The sequence below is a fragment of the Jaculus jaculus genome, chromosome 13, assembly GCF_020740685.1.
Source record: "Jaculus jaculus isolate mJacJac1 chromosome 13, mJacJac1.mat.Y.cur, whole genome shotgun sequence".
Classification (NCBI taxonomy): domain Eukaryota; kingdom Metazoa; phylum Chordata; class Mammalia; order Rodentia; family Dipodidae; genus Jaculus; species Jaculus jaculus.
The window spans coordinates 29,871,743-29,888,857 of record NC_059114.1 but is presented as its reverse complement, the minus strand read 5'-3'; the positions used below and the strand labels follow the sequence as shown (position 1 = coordinate 29,888,857).

The following is a 17,115-nucleotide window of genomic DNA, read 5'->3' as shown; positions in this document are numbered from 1 at the left end:
ATCTGTGGTATGGACACTCCTCTTTTCATGTGTACATCTGTGGTATGGACACTCCTCTCTTCATGTGTACATCTGTGGTATGGACACTCCTCTTTTCATGTGTACATCTGTGGTATGGACACTCCTCTCTTCATGTGTACATCTGTGGTATGGGACACTCCTCTCCTCCTGTGAACAACTGTGGTATGGACACTCCTCTCTTCATATGTAAATGTGTGGTATGGACACTCCTCTCTTCCTGTGTACATCTGTGGAATGGACACTCCTGTCTTATGTATATGTGTGACTTGTCACATTCCTGTCTTCCTATGTGCATCTGTAGTATGGGCCCACCCTCTCGTCATGTATATGTCTGTTGTTTGTGTACATGCCGTTTTTTAACTTCAATTTCAAGCTATGTGTGCTGTGCACAGTATGTAAGGATTAGGGATTTGGAAACAGGCCCCATTTTGGAGGTCTGAGTAGCTATGCTTACCTGCCCCACCAGCTTGAGACTCTCTGTGCTTGTGGCATGAATTCCTCTGTCTCAGGTTCTCTCCCCATAGCATTGGGACCTCATATAGAATGAGACTTTTCCTGGGGAATAGTCGATGAACATCTGCTCCCCCAGACGGCCACCCCTGACCGACTGCAGTCTGATTCTACCAGAGTTCACCCTGGTGAATCAATGAGTTTATTGAGCTTTCTACAGAATATCGACAAGCAGTTGCTTATAGGAGCATGGAAACCCCAGAGCAGTCCTAATATCTCATCATAAGTCTTATCACAGCATGGATGGGCAACTCCCCATAGCTGCTTCGATGGAGCCTTCTGCTCCTTGATCTTTCATGCTGGGTACACTCCCTCCCCTCTGAGGCCTGAGGTCTCATGCTGCATTGCATTCCACTGGCACAAGGGTGACTGAGATCTCAGGTGGGGTTTCTGAGGACCCTTGCCACCTGTCCTTTTTTTTTTTTTTTTTTGAGGTAGGATCTCACTCTAGCTCAGGCTGACCTGGAATTCACTCTGTAGTCTCAGAGTGGCCTTGAGCTCACAGTGATCCTCCTACCTCTGAGTCCCCAGTGCTGGGATCAAAGGTGTGCGCCAGCATACAAGCAGTTCCCTTTCTTCTATGATGGAGAGTCAGCAGGCCAATCTCCAGTCTCTCATGCATAGTTCCAGCCTCTTCTAAGATGCAAGTGGTTTTTCTCTCAGAGCACTGTGTCTCACAGCAGTCCTCATTTCTTCCTGAGCAAACTAGGACACAGGATCTTCCAGTAACAGAACGCCTCACATCTTATTTTTGCAGAACCAGCATTCCGTCCTCTTCCTGCCTTCCCTCTGATATCCTGGGGTCCCTGAGTGCCCCATGAGTTCTTGGCTTCGGGTGATAGCAATTCAAAGCAGGGCCCATGCTGTGTGGCTTGAGCTGGTACATAACTTCTCTGTGTCTTAGTGTGAGGGACAGTTCACAGCATAGCCTGGGAGTCAGACCATTGTGCTGTGGAATTGGACCTGTCAGTTGAGGGTAGTCCTAAGATGGTGGGGTCTGAGGTGACCCATGTGGGTGTCTCATATACGTCGGCAAGAAACCATCCTGGATATGTGATTCCAGTGACCATGACAGTGCAGACCAGTTGTTTCTACAGCTGGGTGTTGGTTCCCTTGTCCCTCACCCATCACTCAGGGTGCAGGATGGCCTGGTTCCTAGTGCAGAGGGTGGTACATCCCCTGTAGACCCCACAGCTACTATCCCTGCCCTGCCCTGGGCCATACTGATAGTGGTGCAGAATACAAGCCTCACACCCACAGGTCAGTGCCGGGCAAGGCCACATGCCAGCAATGCCTGATGGGGTTGGCTGTCCCTGGTCTTGGCCTTGGGCCCAGCTGGCTGGCTGGCTGTTGCCCATGGGGAAGACAGGCGGGGTGATTTCCAGTTTATAAAGCGTGGTCAGGCCTGGCCATGTGCTGTGGAACCATGTGCTAGCATGGCCTTGGCTCCCCAGCAAGTGGGCAGCCTGAGTGTTCTGTGTTACCTCGACAGTACTGTCTTGGTATCCTCATTCACTCATGCCTTTATTCATTCATTTGGTCTGTTAATTCACTCATTCATTTGCTCATTTGTTTGGAAATGTTGCCCAGGCAGTCACATGCTCACCTCTTCTGGAACCTGGAAGGATAGCTGTGAAAAAGACAGGGAAGTATCTCTCTTCCTTGGGGAGCTGACATTTTCTTGGGGAACAGAGAGTAGGGAAGGAAGAGGGTTTGGGGGTCTAGATTTAAGTTGGGGGCTGGGGATGTCTCTCTGAGAAGCTGACATTAGCCCTGGGTTCAGAGGGGAGGCTCAGGCCAGGCATGTGGGGTCGGGTTAAGCAGTGCTCCAGGCTGAAGAATTGCATAGGTGGGCCCCCTGTTCCAGGTGTGACCTGTGAATCCAGAGTTCAGGAATGCCAAATTCTGCCTTCACCTGCTTTGTGTGGCCCATGGGCTTCCTCAGCTCCGTCTGGTGTGAGGTGTACCATCTGGGGCTCCCTGCATGTTCCTGTGCTGGCTCTGGGTACATGGAGAGGCTGCTACCTCTCCTGAGCCAGTCCTTCTGCCACCACCTGCTTAAGTGGGTTCAGAGCTGTGACCTGTCCCCTCCCTGATCCTCTGCAAAAAGCCAGCTTAGCTGGAACTTGCCATGCACAATCTCTTCTGCCCTTAACATGTCACCTGGAGACATCTCCTCTGTGCAGCTGCTCATCCTCTCTGGGAAGTCCGTGCACAGGGCTTGCTTCACGGGGCTCTTGGGTCCTGCCCAGCAGGCAGTTTGCTATTGCTGTTACTGATGGGCTTTCCACAGGAGGCTCCCTGACTGGGAGAGTTAAGAGGCCCTAGTCTTTCCCCAGTTCTTATTTTCCAGAGAACTTCTTTGGGGCCTTGCCACACCTTGGGTGGAGCCAGGCTTGATGCTGCAGAAAGGCCTCCATGCACCTGCAGGAGTGCCCAAACTGGGGAGCAAGACAGGTGTGAGGTGTCACCTCTTTCTGCTGGTCCTGAGAGTGGGACAGGGCCGCCCAGCTGTTCTGCGTATTTTTTTGTGGGGGGGAGGGTTGAAAGGGATGGAAGGGGTCTGGGTAAGGGACAAAGCACCTGGCAACAGTGAGCTCAGCCTTCCCCGTCTCTGCCTAACAGGAATGTCCCCTAACACTGGGTCTGTAGCTCTCCTGAGTCCTCCCACATTGGTTGGAGCACTCCAGTTGCCTTGTGACAGATGCCATGAGAGCCATATGAGGCTCGGCCCTGGCTGCCCGCTGCAGGATGTCCTTGGCAGTAGGATCCCAAGCAGGGTGCATAGGCTGACACCCATTGGTCAGCACCCATGCAGAGGAAGGGACAGGGGCCAGCAACTCCTGCATTCCAGGCCCTGCCACATTGTTCCCATGCTGCTGCCTGCAGAGACCTGCCCGTGAGACTTTCCTGCGGGTTTCCCAGGGCGCTTCTCTGGCATCTGTCCCTGGCTGCCTGGGTGTGTTTATATACATTCTCAGTACCCCTATTTGATGTCATCCTTCATTCTTTTTACAAAAATAACTGCTTTAAAATACAAAGCCAGACAACAAAAAGGAGAAGACTTTTAGAGAAAATTTGGAGAATTACAGCAGTACAGAACAGAACACAAAACAAAAACTAACAAGAAGACAAGAAAAGATGCCAAGAAACTAAGTCACCTATGTAGTCTTTCTTACTCTCTCTGTAGACGTATCAAGGATAGATACTGCTGACTGACTGGCACACAGTGTAACTGAGTCCAGGCAGACAGAATGGATTGATAGGGCTGTCTCCTCTCCCTCTACTCCCCAACACTGTTCTTTATCTTTTTAGAAATAGTTTTAATTTTATGAGAGAGAGAGAGAGAAAGAGAGAGAGAGAGAGAGGGAGGGAGAGAGAAAAGATGTGTCAGGGCTGTCTGCTGCTGTAAACTCCAGACACATGTATCTGGCTTTACATGGGTACTGGAGAATTGAACCCAGGCTTTCAGGCTTTACAAAGAAACGTCTTTAACCACTGAGCCATCTCTCCAACCCCAAATTTTCAAATTAGGGTACACCTGGCCATCAGGTTCCATCTCATTTGTTAATATTTATTTTCTCCCTGATGATAATGGATGTTAAAAAGTGATTATGGTCCTTGTTAAAATGTAAGGAAGGGTTGTTCAGTTCTCTTGTGATTAGGATTAAGACTGAAGCATGCTTATGAATACTGAGGAGTCTGTGGAGGACTAAAAGGAGACTCCAAGGCTGAGGGATTCTGATGAGCAGTGAGGGACCATGAAAGGCCTGTGGGAGACAAAGAAGAGGCGCTAAGGCTGGAGGGGTCTTGCAGTGAGTGAAGTCAAGTTCCAGGGATGGGGAATGGGATAGCCTGAGGAGCTTGCCCTGAGTGTGGTCAAGAATGAGCCTGGTTAATGGAATTCTGACACTGCTGAGAGGAGGACAGAGCAGCCTGTCCCCCCTCCTGACACACTGTAGACCTGTGAATACCATTCCTGCAGTTAGCAATGAGTGAGCATGGGTACATGGCCTCTTGGCCTCTGCCTAGCCTCCCTATAAGCCAGCAGCTGACAGAAAGGGGCAGTCATGAGGGCAGGATTTTCAAGCTGTCACCAGCCTGTGGTCTTGCACGGGCCACACTCAGGAGCCTTCTCAGGCTTGGGTGTGCTTGGGTGAGCACCGTATACGAGAGCCACAGGTCCAATTGAGGCTGCATGGGAAGGCCAGCATCATAGGGTGACGGCTAGCAGGTTCTTGGCCTGCTCTACATTGGGGTGCCTCAATCATACCATTTGGCTGGACAGGGGTCTTGGAGGGTGGGTGGGGACATGGGCATGGCACCAGGGGTGCCAAGGTGCAGGCAGGTGTGGAGCTCTTCCTGGCTGGCTCTATGCTGGGCTGCAGGGGCTGCCATTGCTGCATTTGCTCATGGCTTCTTTCACAGGACGTGGGGTTACTTGAGTACCAGCACCACCCTCGTGACTATGCCTCACACCTGTCACCTGGCTCCATCATCCAGCCACAGAGGCGGCGGCCCTCGCTGCTGTCGGAGTTCCAGCCCGGGAATGAACGGTGAGGAGATGCCATGTCTGCTATCTTTCTGTGGGTGGAGCTGCAGGGAAACAGGCCTGAGGCCTTCACTGCCATGCTCCTTTGAAGGGACATGGCAGGGAGCCCTGGCTAGGTTTGTGGTCTACCTGGTAGATGGGCTGTGGATTTAGGCGGCAAGATGTCTTTGGGGGAGGTGGCTACACCAGTGTGCCCAGGATTAGAGCACCAGTCAGGACCATATGGCTGACAGCTCCTACTGCCTGCTGGGTTGGCTTGAGAAGCCACTAGGCTAGATTAAAGAGCCCGTGTCAGCTGGTGATGTCTACTATGGATGGGCAGTGAGGAGTGGTGTTGCATGGTCCCAGTCTCAGTGTTAGACCTGCCTGTGCTGGAGGGTCAGGGGGTCTTGTTCACATTCCCAGCTATCAAGTAGGGCTTATCCCCAGGCCACATGGAGTAGCAAGTGCTGGGCAGTTACCACAGGGCCTCCTGGATCATTACCAGTTCCTTTCTTGTCAGTATCTCTGAGCATGATGGTTCTGAGAGAGATGGAGCTGTACTTGGGTCCTCGTTGCTCTGTGACCTGGGAATAGTGCTCCTCAGGAGCACTTCTCATGCAGGGTGCACAGGATGCCTTGAGTGGTAGGCAAGTGGGGCCTTGGGGTCCTAAACCTCTGGCTCCCATGTGATGCATGTCCCTGGCCTCCCACAGGTCCCAGGAGCTCCACCTGCGCCCTGAGTCCCGCTCCTTCCTGCCTGAGCTGGGCAAGCCAGACATGGAGTTTACTGAGAGCAAGCGCCCGCGCCTGGAGCTGCTGCCCGACACCTTACTGCGGCCATCACCACTACTGGCTGCAGGACAGCCCAGTGGGTCTGAGGACCTCACCAAGGTACAGCTTGGCCTTGCTGATAAGGGTCCTGCCCTCGGCTGGGGCCTGGGGGACAGGGCAGGGGTGCTATGTAGGAAGAGGGGCAGAGACATGGAGGTGGGATGAGCCAATAGGAAGAACTGGGAAGCACTTGCAAGGCCTTGTAGCAGGACTTGGTGTGTGTCATTGTAGCTGGCTACAAGAGGGGGAAGGGAGGGGATGAGAGCCGGGGAGGCCCTAGAGCAGGGAGCTGGGATGGAAGCATGCAGTCTGCTGCACCATGGCTGGGCTCTCTGGGGATGGTCTGTGCAACCCAGAGGTGCAGGGTGTCCTCCAGTGCAGCCCAGTACTTGGCCTCTGGGACTTCTAGTGGGTAGGAGGGGACTGAAGTATCCCTGAGGAGATGGGCCTGTATGGGAGGGTGTGACCTATGTAGTCCCAGAGTCCTTAGTGGGACCATTAAGTACTCCCTCTTCCTGCTCAAATCCTACCATTCTCGGTACTAGAGGTCTTGGGCTGCCCTAAGTCTAGTTCTGTGGGTCTGAGAGTCCCTGATGTGGCATAAGGCTGGGCCCTTTCTTCACTGGGGCATCTGCTTGTACTCCAAGCATCAATGGGCTATCTATCTCCCAGCTGTGTCCTGTGTATTCACCAACCTGGACATTAACCCAGAACCTCCCATGCTAGGCAGGTGCTGCTCTGTCACTCACCTATAGTCCCAACCAACTTTTTGCATCCATTTTGAGATGGGGTCTCACCAATTTGACCCTAAGATTCTCTTGCTCAACCTCTCACATACTGGGCTTACAGGCCTGTATCACTAGGCCCAGTGTGGTCTAAGCCTTCTGTCATTTCTGCCCTCAGGCCAGAGGTTAGAATATGATTCTTACACCCACACTGTGCCGCTATGTTGCACTGGGTGAAGGGCTGTCCCTCTCTGAGTTCTGCTTGCTTCTTGCTCATCTGGGGCAGAGGCAGACTAATCCCATGTGGCCCATGTCATCATCTGGGTTGAATGCTTGGCTGAGAGATGCACATGTATGGTATAATAGCACACTGGACCAGGTGATGGTCCAGACTCCAGCCTTCTTGTTGCTGGGACAAAGCAGCTGATTAAAAGTAGCTGATGAGAGGAAAGGATTTATTTTGGCTTATGGCCTTGAGGGGAAACTCCATGATGGCAGGGGGAAGCTGGTAGAGCAGAACTGCAGCAGGAGAATGAGACAAGTTCTGACAAGTGGGGGGGCTGGCTGTAACACCCCAAAGCCCACCACCACCAACACGCCTCCTCCAGCAAGGATCCACCTCCCAACGTACCATCAGCTGGGAACCAAACATTCAGAAACCATGAGTTTATGGGGGAACAGCTGTTCCAAACCACCTCATCTTGTAGTGGAGGAGAAGGTGCCTGCATGGTCCTTGGAATGTCCCTGAATATGTTGGGGCTGCAGAAACCCAGGGCTGTCTCACTTTCCCCTGCCAGGTACCTGGGGACTGGCCTAGCGCAGGGAGGGCAGATGCTGGGGACATAGGTAAGGTTGTCCCTCTGTCACTGATACCTGTGAAGTGGAGGTTAACTCAATGATGCAAGGTCCTAACCCTCCCTTACCAACAGTGGCTCTGTCCTTTTGCCGTACCCCCACCACACCCTGTCCTATCAGCCATTCCCTGCCCTGCCTGCTGCACATACCAGGCCCCGCCTTGGCCATCCCTCTGGCCTTAGCTGCCCTGAACCTCCTGCACAGCTCATCTAGATTGCAGTGGTGCCCCACTGCTCCCCTGGGACTGTTTGCTCCCAGTCTGCCTGCTACTTCCAAACAAGAGCCTGGGAGGTCCTATGGGAACAGGCCACCGCTTGGCCCTGGCCTCAAACATCCCATCAGGCAGCAAGAAATCCGGTTCCTCAAAGGGGCCTGTGGGTCTCTGCTTTGGTGCTGGCTATATCCTTGAGGGGACCTACTGCTCTGCATCCTGTTCCCTCTCCCTCATAGCCTGGTCATGCTGTAGGGGGCTCAAAGCAGCTGGCTATATCCACCATGAGGCTGTGGGACCAGTGCAGCTGCTGTTCCCTTCACTCTTCAGGGATGTGGGGACTGTCTTCCCTACACATCCTCCTCTCTTTCCTCCTTCATCCATTCCTCTTCTCCACTTCCCTTCTTCCTACCAGAATGTCACCCTTCCTCCTCATATCCCTTATGACCCTTGTGCTCTCACCATATCCCTTCCCCACATCTGCCATCCCTCTACCAGCTCTTGCCTGGTCGTCTGCATCTATCTGTCCAGTACCGTCCACCCCACCCCAAGTCCTGTCACCTCTCAGCCTCCCTGCAGCTTCCTTGCTCCATCTGCCTCCTCCTTCCTCCTGGCCCATTACCTGCCTTGCTCCCCTCTGCCCCTCCATGTATTCTCCATAAGTCCTGTGAGTGATACAGTCTCATGGGGTGACTGGCCAGTGGCAGTTTTTTGCCTGGACCAGGGCAGCTTCCACGTGTCCCCAGCCTGGGGTCCTACTATGCTTCCAGTGGCCGAGGAGCCCCGAGGTCCTCTTCCTGTGGGCGGGGTGGGAACAGCTGGTGACCTCTGTACAGTCTGTTCCTCTCTGCACAGGTGAGTTGAGCTGATGGCCTCGCTGACAGGGAACCAGGGGTGAACGTCTGACCATAGTACATGATCCGGGAGCCAGGCCTGGGAGGGAGTACCTGCTCAGGTTTGTGGGGAGGGGGTCTAATGGAGGCCATGTGGGTCCTTTATGGAGACATGAGGAGAAAGCCTGTCTGTGATGGCCATAGGCACTGAATGAGTACCAACTGTGTGGCACCTACCAAGCTCTCCCAGACCTGTAGGGGCTTACCTAGATTCTCTTTGGGGACTCACGTTGGGAGTAGGCTCCAGGCAGTGGCTGCCGTCAGCTTTGCCCCTCAGATCATCCTGTGCTCCCTCAGGGATTCCTGGGGGCTATTTCCTCCCCCATTAGCCCACGCTGCCACACCTCTGCTTGAAGGAAGGCAGGAGGAACTCTGCTCTATCTCTTAGTAGGTGGTCCCTGCAGCTGAGCGGTGCTTCAGGGCATGGTGGGCTCAGGTCCAGCCAGGGGGTTGTGCCCTCTGTGGGGACCTGAATCCTAAGTAGGTCATTGTCCTGTCTAGCCTCTGCTGCCACCAGCTGGTACCCAAAGTGGGAAGCCCCTCCCTGAACCTCTTCTGAGCATGTTCCTGTTTGTCCCACTGTTTGGCCATTCCTACACCCCTGTCTGTCTCCCAGATGCTCTCACTCACTCTCTCTGCTTGATTGTATCTCTGGCTATCTCTCTTGTCTCTGTGCCTTTGTCTGTCTGCATCACCATGCCCTCTAGTCCCAGACAGTGAGTACTGCTTTGGAGGCCCACTCCTGGGCTGGGTGTGGCCTGTGGCTTCAGGGTGGCCCTGTCCTCTCCTGGTCATGGGGAGCAGAGTGGGACACATGACCACCTGTTCCATGCTGGGTGCCATCTTCTGTCTTGAGAACCCTGAGACATTTCCTGGCAGGATCCGTGTGGGGAGAACAGGCTGGGCTCCCTGCCCAGCACTGTCCCCTGTCCTCATGTCTCAGATGGCAGCAGTGAGGTGGGGCAAAGCTAGCATGATACCTGACCCTGGCTACGTGTCATTGCTCTGTTGAGTGGGGAAGGGATACAGGGACCCCAGAGGCCAAGGGACAGATGGAAGTTGGTGTGGGCTGTGCCAGTCCTAAGACTGAGGTACACTGACTTGCCTGGGCAGCAGTTGTCCTTAGGAATAAAGTGTTTCATATACTCACGTACAGCTGTGCAAGGGTGGGCAGTACTGATTGCCCAGACTCCTCTGCCAGTGGCTGCTGGCCTGAAGAGTGGCACAGAGCATGCTGGCTCATTGATGCCCAGGCCCTGAGCCCAGGTGGAATCAAGGCCTGACCTCGCTGCCACTGTGGAGGCTGACAGTATGCTGGGCTCTGAGTTGAGCACTTCACACACATTAATGCCACCATGTCCCCATTGCACAGATAGGGAAACGGTGACAGGGAGCATCAGGGACTTCTGTGCCTGAGGCGTCAGAGCTAGGCTGGGCAGTGTGGGTTGGGGACCAGGCTGTTTTTCTAACCTCCTTCTCCCAGAGTGCCCAGCACAGCCTGGCAGGGCCCCGATTCTAGCTAGAGGACCAAGAAAGCCATGATGGAGCCAAACCCAGGTCCTTGTACAAGACACGTTTTCACACACGGTCCTTATGGGAAGAGTAGCATCAACAGCTGATGACAGAAAATTCGAGAAGTGCCTGGAAATGGAAAAGAAGAGCTGGGCCTGATGGGCACACCTATCATACCAGAATTTGGGACCCTGAGGCAGGAGGATGGCAAATTCAAGGTCAGCCTGGCAACTTAGTAAGATCCTGTCTCAAAATAAAAAGAAAAAGGATGGCTGGGAATGTGCATCAGTGGCAGGGCACTTGCCTTGTGTAGGAGTCCTGGGTTCCACCCATAGCACTGCAAGTAAGGGAAAACAAGAAAGTGAACCGTGTTCCTCCCCTTGTCCGGTGACACCCCCTCCCAGCCATCTTTGCATTTGAGGAATGTGTACCATGTGTTAGTGTCACCTGCTCACATGGGCCCCTCATTGTGAGCCTGAGGAGGGTTATGCAGACCTGGCTGGGGTGAGGGCAGGGTCGCATACCAGGTCTGGGGCAGTGGAAAGTTGTGGCCAGGAGAAGGCATGGGACTGAAGCCAGGACTCAAAGAGGGTTTTGTTCTTTGCAGAATACACCCACAGGAAGAACCAGCTAGGACTAAGGTGGGGAGGTAGAAGGGTCACAGAGCTGTGACTGGTCCATGGGGACTATCAGGATGGGTGGGCAAGTGCTGGGGCCTGAAGTCATGGCTTAAGATCATTAGTGCGGGCACCAGGGTTGACCCAGGGTGCCAATGCATGCCACTCCTTGCTCCCCACAGGAGCGCAGCCTGGCTGGCAAGCTGGAGCCTGTGTCCCCTCCCAGCCCTCCTCACACCGATTCTGAGCTGGAGCTGGCGCCCCCACGGCTGTCCAAGGAGGAGCTGATCCAGAGCATGGACCGCGTGGACCGCGAGATCACCATGGTTGAGCAGCAGATCTCCAAGCTGAAGAAGAAGCAGGTAGCCACTGGGCAGGAGTTGGGCAGTGGGGGTGGCTAAAGGGGCTCTGGTGAAGAGAGTGAGGAAAGGATCAAACCTGGCCCTACCCGCCCCAGGGTCCCAGGAGCCACATGATTTTCTGTTCTTCGTGTTCTTTAGTCTCCCAGACCTGAATTTAGGGCTTTGCCAACATGTTGGTGTTTGCTTGGGCCAGTGGCTGGTGCAGCACTCTATAAATTAGGGTTTTGTTTTGTTTTGGTTTTTCGAGGTAGGGTCTCACTCTGGTGTCCAGGCTGACCTGGAATTAACTATGCAGCCTCAGGGTGGCCTCGAACTCACAGCGATCCTCCTACTTCTGCCTCCCAAGTGCTGGGATTAAAGGTGTGAGCCACCATGCCCTAAATTAGGGTTTTGATCCCCCTTCCCTGCTAAATTTTACCTTGACACTTTTTTTTTTCTCTCTCTCTTCATTTTCAAGGTAGCGTCTCACTGTAGCATAGGCTGACCCTGGCTGGCCTTGAACTCTCAGTGATCCTCCAACCTTGGCTTTCCAAGTGCTGGGATAAAAGGTGTGTGTTACCACACCTGGCTTCTTCCTTTTTTTTGAAATTAAAACTCCAAAACATAAAATGAGCCATTGTAGTTTCCAGTTCATAGGTATTCAGAACATGCGCTCTAGTTGCATGAGCATCTTTGTCACCCTGAAGGCCAACCCCAGCCAGCATCTGGCATCTGTCTGTGGGATTGCTCCTGTGGACACTTCCCATGAATGAACACATGTGATTGCTCTCTGTGTCTGCATTTCTCCCTTAACGTGCAGGGGTCAATAGCAGACCCTCACTCCTTTTCATAACCAGTGATATTCCATCACATGACTGGACCACGTTCCATTGTACCTGCTCACCTGTGGTTGGATCTGTGTTGTTTCTGTGTTTTGGCCACTGGGTGCTGTGGACAGGAAGTACCAGTATTCGAATGATTGTTTTCACTTCTCATGGGTGAAGTCATAGGAATAGAAGTGCTTCTGGTGACTCTGTGTCTCTGAGACATTTCCTGGCCATTTCCATAGCACTGACACTATTATGTGAAGGCTCTGCCTTCTCCATGGGCTTGTGCAGTGCCTGTTAATTTCCTTCAAACAGCTGACCCTTGACTCCAGCCTCCAGAGGCTGTGCACTGCTGTGCAAAACACTCCTGGTGTTGTTCCCTCCCAGTACTCACCCAGAAGACACCCAGGGTCAGAGGTGAAGTGACTTGTGTGGCTCCAGAGTCCTCATTAATAAGAATGCGGGTATGACCTGGGCCATGGCTCATGTTTCTTCTTCCTTGGGCCTGTGTCCATGCCAGCTCATGCTCACCGGCTGCCCCCTTCATCTACCTGTTGCTCAGCCCCTGTTAGGGTTCTGGCTTCACTCTTTTTGCACTTTTATTCTGCTGACACATGGGCGCTTCCAGTAGGGGCTATGGAACCCAGGCAGCCTAGCTCACTGGCCCTCAGTGCCCACTCTTGACACCCTGCCCTATTCTTGGCTGGATATCATGAAGCCCCTTGCTCACACAGTGGCTGTGTAGCCTTAATAGGAAAGTAGAGTGTGATCTGCTGTCACTCACGCTCCCTTAGCAGATGGCAGCCTGGGAATGGCTTCCTGGGTGGCTGGGACCAGCATCCTGAGGTTTCTGGTACTAGGATATGCATACCTCTTCCGGGGAAGGCTGCCAACAGCAGGAAGAGATGCCATGTCTAAGGAGAGTGAGTGATCCATTGTGAAGTTGCAGGCAGATGATGGTGGTAGTACAGGTGATGACAATGATAATGGTGGTGATAACAATGCTGGTGGTTGTGATGATAGTGGTAGTGCTGGTAATGGTGGTGTTAACAATGAGGGTGGTGATTATGATGGTGATGATGATAGTAGTGATGATGATAATGATGGTAGTGATTATGGTGATGGTGGTAGTGATGACTGTAATAATGGTGGTGATAATGGTGGTGATAGTGATAGTGGTGGTGATGGTGAGGATGAAAAGCTCTGTCCATGAGTCTTCCCGCACCTGCTCAGTGCTCTCCACACACCATCTGGTTCCATCCTTGCTAGAACAGGAGCTTTCATTACCACAGGGGGACTGGGAGGCTCGGAATTGGGGGAACTTCTCAAGGCTGCATAGCAGTAAGGGTGGAAACAGGCTCAACAACCTTCAGCCTGTTGTGGTGGAGCCTGAGGTGATGGTGGACAGGAACCGCCAGCTGCTCACCAGCCTAACTGCCATGCTACAGTTACCTCATTTAGTTCTTTATGCTGTCTGACCCTTAGCCCCATTTCACAGATAGAAAACCAAGGTCCAGTGGGATAAAGATTTTTCTGCTGCTCCCGCTGGTCTTTGATCTGCCTTTGGGGCAGGATCTGACCCTGGGAAGGCTGGCCCTAGACTCAGAGGCACAGTCAGTAGGCAGCCCAAGCAGGGCAGGGAGTCCCCAAGTGAGTCACAGGAAGTGGCGAGCATCCTGACTTCCTGTGTGTGGCCATGGGGAGGGCGCCTGCCCTCTGCTTCCGTGTGCACGGCTCATGCTGTCCCCTTCCGCAGCAACAGCTGGAGGAGGAGGCTGCCAAGCCCCCGGAGCCCGAGAAGCCTGTGTCGCCGCCGCCCATCGAGTCCAAGCACCGCAGCCTTGTCCAGATCATCTATGACGAGAATCGGGTATGCACCCCTTGAGGGGAGATGCAGTCACTTCAGAGCTGTGTCCCATAGTGGGAGTCCTAGAGACCCTCCCGTCCATCAAGAGGCGAGTTGGTGGGGAAGGACAGCCTAGCTTGTGAGACCCTTGTGACAGTGAGCTCTGGGCTCCAGGGCCCAGCTTGTCACAGGTTGGCAGTCACTGTGCACACACACAGTACAGCCTGGTGACACTAATAGCAACAAAAACAGAAACACTCACCAGCCAGTTCTGCCAAGTTGGTCCTAAGAAGGTGTACCAGCAAACACTTCCATTTTATGCAGGCAGACTCTGAGGCCCAGAGAGGTGACTTGTCCAGTCAAACAGCCAGGATGTGACAGACCTGGTATTTGGCCCAAGGGCTGTCAGCTTCAAGGCCCAACGCTTTGGTCTTGGCCTCTACTGACCCTTCTCTGAAAGCCATCAGGGTGGTGGAGGCATAGTTTATGCAGCAGGGGTGCTGGAGGACTGCTGGGGTCTGGAAGAAGCGTGGGCTTGGCGAGGCGCAGGAATCAGGAGCAGGCTAGTGTCCTGACAGGAGCCCAGTATTCACGCTGCTGGGCAGAGCTCAGCATTGGGAAGGGATGAACTCCCTGTCCCCATCCTCTGTGCACTCGGCTTTGTGACTCTGATATGAACTTGAAACCTGTGGATATTGACTGCCTCCAGCCAGATGAGGAATCTGACTCCCAGAGAGATCCAGGTCCGAGTCCTCTTCTGAGATTAAACAGCCAAGTGTGACACATGGAAAACCACCCTTCCTGCCTTGCTCCCATGGTCGGTCCCCTTGTCCAAGGCCTTGGTCACCCTTCCCAGTGGTCTCCTCTCCAGATCTTTCAGCTAGGTGGTGCTTGGAGCTCCAACAGTAGTGGAGAACTCTTTTCCTGAGTTCCATGGAGGCTGCCTTGGTTCTGCCTCTGGATTTTAAAGCAGCAGTGGGATGTAGGGCCTGCTGAGCCGGCTGGGGCCAGGGACTGTGTGTCTTAAGGAGTTTCACCCCAAACAGCTCTACTAATCATACTGATAGGAGAGACAAGCCACACAGAGTCTTTTGCCAGATGCCCTGGGTTTAAATCCCATCTCTCCCACTTCCTGCCTGTGTTGTCTTGAGTGTTTTACTCAAACCTTTCTATGCCTTGGGCACAGCATGAAATAGGTATTCTTTATTGCTTATGAAGACTTTAGGGCTCAAACCCTGGGGAGAAAGATGCAATTCTCTGCAGCAGCAGTGGATGGAAGTCCATGGCCCAGGGTGTGGCCACATCTCATGCCTCTTGGTCACTTGGCTTCCTGCTGCCCTTTGCTCAGCAGTTCCCCACCTGTCTGCATGCACTCTCCATTGGATCCTGGAAACGCTTAGTTGCTCCCCCCCCACCTCTGCTGGCTTTATTCCCCTCAGCCTGCTTGCTGTTCATATGAGCGGGTCTGGAAGGAGGTGGGAGGTGGCAGGAGCGTGGGCAAAGGGGTAATGCACTCCCTAGCCTGGGATGTGGAGAGCAGCATCCCTCTGCTCCAACTGAGCCTGAAGCTGCCAGCAGCCTGCTAGGCTCCTAGGCTCCTTTGAGGAAACCCCTTGGGGAACCATAGGATTAACTCTAATCCTCCTCCTTTCCTGCTGGCTGAGGGGAGGACCAGGGCCCAGCTCTAAAGGCTTCCCGTGGGCATCCCTGCATGTGGAAGTGTCGTGTATTCGGAGCATGTCAGTGGGGCTCCACTTGAGCCTGGCCTGTCCACCTCCTGGGAACGTGGGTGGCGCAGGTGTACAGATGGCAGATGGGTGGGTGGGTGGTACTGGAAAGGAGCTAGGCAGCAGGAGGAGGGACTGAGGTGGGCCACAGCCAGGCAAGGCAGGAGGTGACAGTGTCTTTGATCTTCAGAGCTGGGGCGTGTGTGACCCAGCAAAGGGACATGGGGCCTCTTGGTTGTTGGATCATGTGTTCACCTGTGTGTGCTCCTCAGGCCATGTGTATGCATGACAAGTAGTGGGGTGCGTTTGGGGGACCCTGTGCATGGTTCCTTGTGCTTGCTGTTCTGCGTGTTTGTTGGCCGCCTGGGTATGTGTGTGACAGCAGGTGGATGATCTTGGTTTATGTAGATGTGTGGATGCGCTGTGCCTGTTGGTCTAGGCACGTGGGTTTGACTGTGGCATTGGGGTGCTGGGTGGTGTCCGCTAGTGGCTAGCCCCAGGCTTTGAGGCCTGGCTCTGTGGCCCTGGGTCCCACAAGAATGCCCTGCCTGGGTTCCCATGAGAGCACCTAACTGGGCTGTTCTCTGTGCAACAAGTCTAGTGGCCTCAGACAGTGGTAGCTTTCTGATTCCAGCCACTCATCATTTGGGACAGACCCTTGGATGCTGGTCTCTATAGTTGAGGCTCCTAGAGGCCAGTATCTAAGGGGTCTGAGGACTGTGGCCCTTCATTCCTGATGGCAGGTGTCTGCAGCCTGAAGCTTCCCTGCTGGAGCTCTGAGCCATCATGGTCACCCATGGGTGGGGCTGATGAGTATGCCCCAGCATCCTTGGTGAGCTAGCCTTGTCCCTACATGTGGATGATAAACTGAAGGGGTAGGGTGCTTACTATGTTCTAGGGCAGTGTTTGGAGTATAGTGGAAACCAGGTTGGGAGGCAACCCAAGAGAAGACAGCTGAAATCTCTTTAGAGCTCTGCGGCACTGTGGTCAGGGTGCCCCAGGTGAGGAGACTTGGTGGAATCAGGACATGATGCTGAGGGAGAGGGATTGGGGGCTTGGCATAGATTTGTGTGGATGACCCTCCCAGCCAATGGTCCAAGCCTCTGTCTCCCCATTGGTATAGTGGGTGGGACAGGTTTGAGGGTCCCATGCAGCCTGGGCAGCAGGGCCATGTGCCATCTTCTGTGGAGGGCGAGTGGCTTATGTGTTCTTGGACAAGCATGACAAGCTCAGCAGAGACCACTTCCCTATGGTCCTGTGTCCAGAATCCTATGCTATGGCCTTGAGTGAAGCCAAGGCTCCAGGTGAGACTGGGAGTCTGGGAAGCCTGAGTCAGGCGGAAGAACATTGCAGCTAGAGCAAAGAGCCTGAGCTGGGTGGCTCAGCACCCACTGTGGGTTAGCAGGTGGAGGCAGGAGGGAGGCAGGGGGTCCCCATCACAGGGCTGAGCACTTCTCCCCAAGTGTGTAGGTAGCCATCCAGGCACAACAGGGCCAGGCAAGGGAAGGGTGGTCATGGGCTCTGGGGCAGGGCAGGAGGAGGAGGGCTGGTGGGAGGGAGCATAGAAGGCAGGGGAGAAGAGGTGTGAGTGCTTGGCTTACAAGAGGGGTCAGCAGGGGCAGTGGGAGGGGGAGAATGGGGCTTTATCCTCTCTGGCAAGGTGGC

General features: G+C 53.9%; 1 protein-coding gene across 20 annotated transcripts in view; it reads left to right on the top strand.

The window, feature by feature from the left end:
* Window positions 1-17,115, top strand: part of Ncor2 (nuclear receptor corepressor 2) — a 135,662-nt gene that overhangs the window by 20,178 nt on the left and 98,369 nt on the right. For all 20 annotated transcript variants that reach the window (XM_045132608.1, XM_045132609.1, XM_045132613.1 and 17 more), the window contains exons 3-6: window positions 4,960-5,087; window positions 5,779-5,956; window positions 10,892-11,071; window positions 13,634-13,747. In XM_045132608.1, coding sequence (XP_044988543.1) covers window positions 4,960-5,087; window positions 5,779-5,956; window positions 10,892-11,071; window positions 13,634-13,747 — 600 coding nt within the window. The remainder of the gene's footprint in view (window positions 1-4,959; window positions 5,088-5,778; window positions 5,957-10,891; window positions 11,072-13,633; window positions 13,748-17,115) is intronic.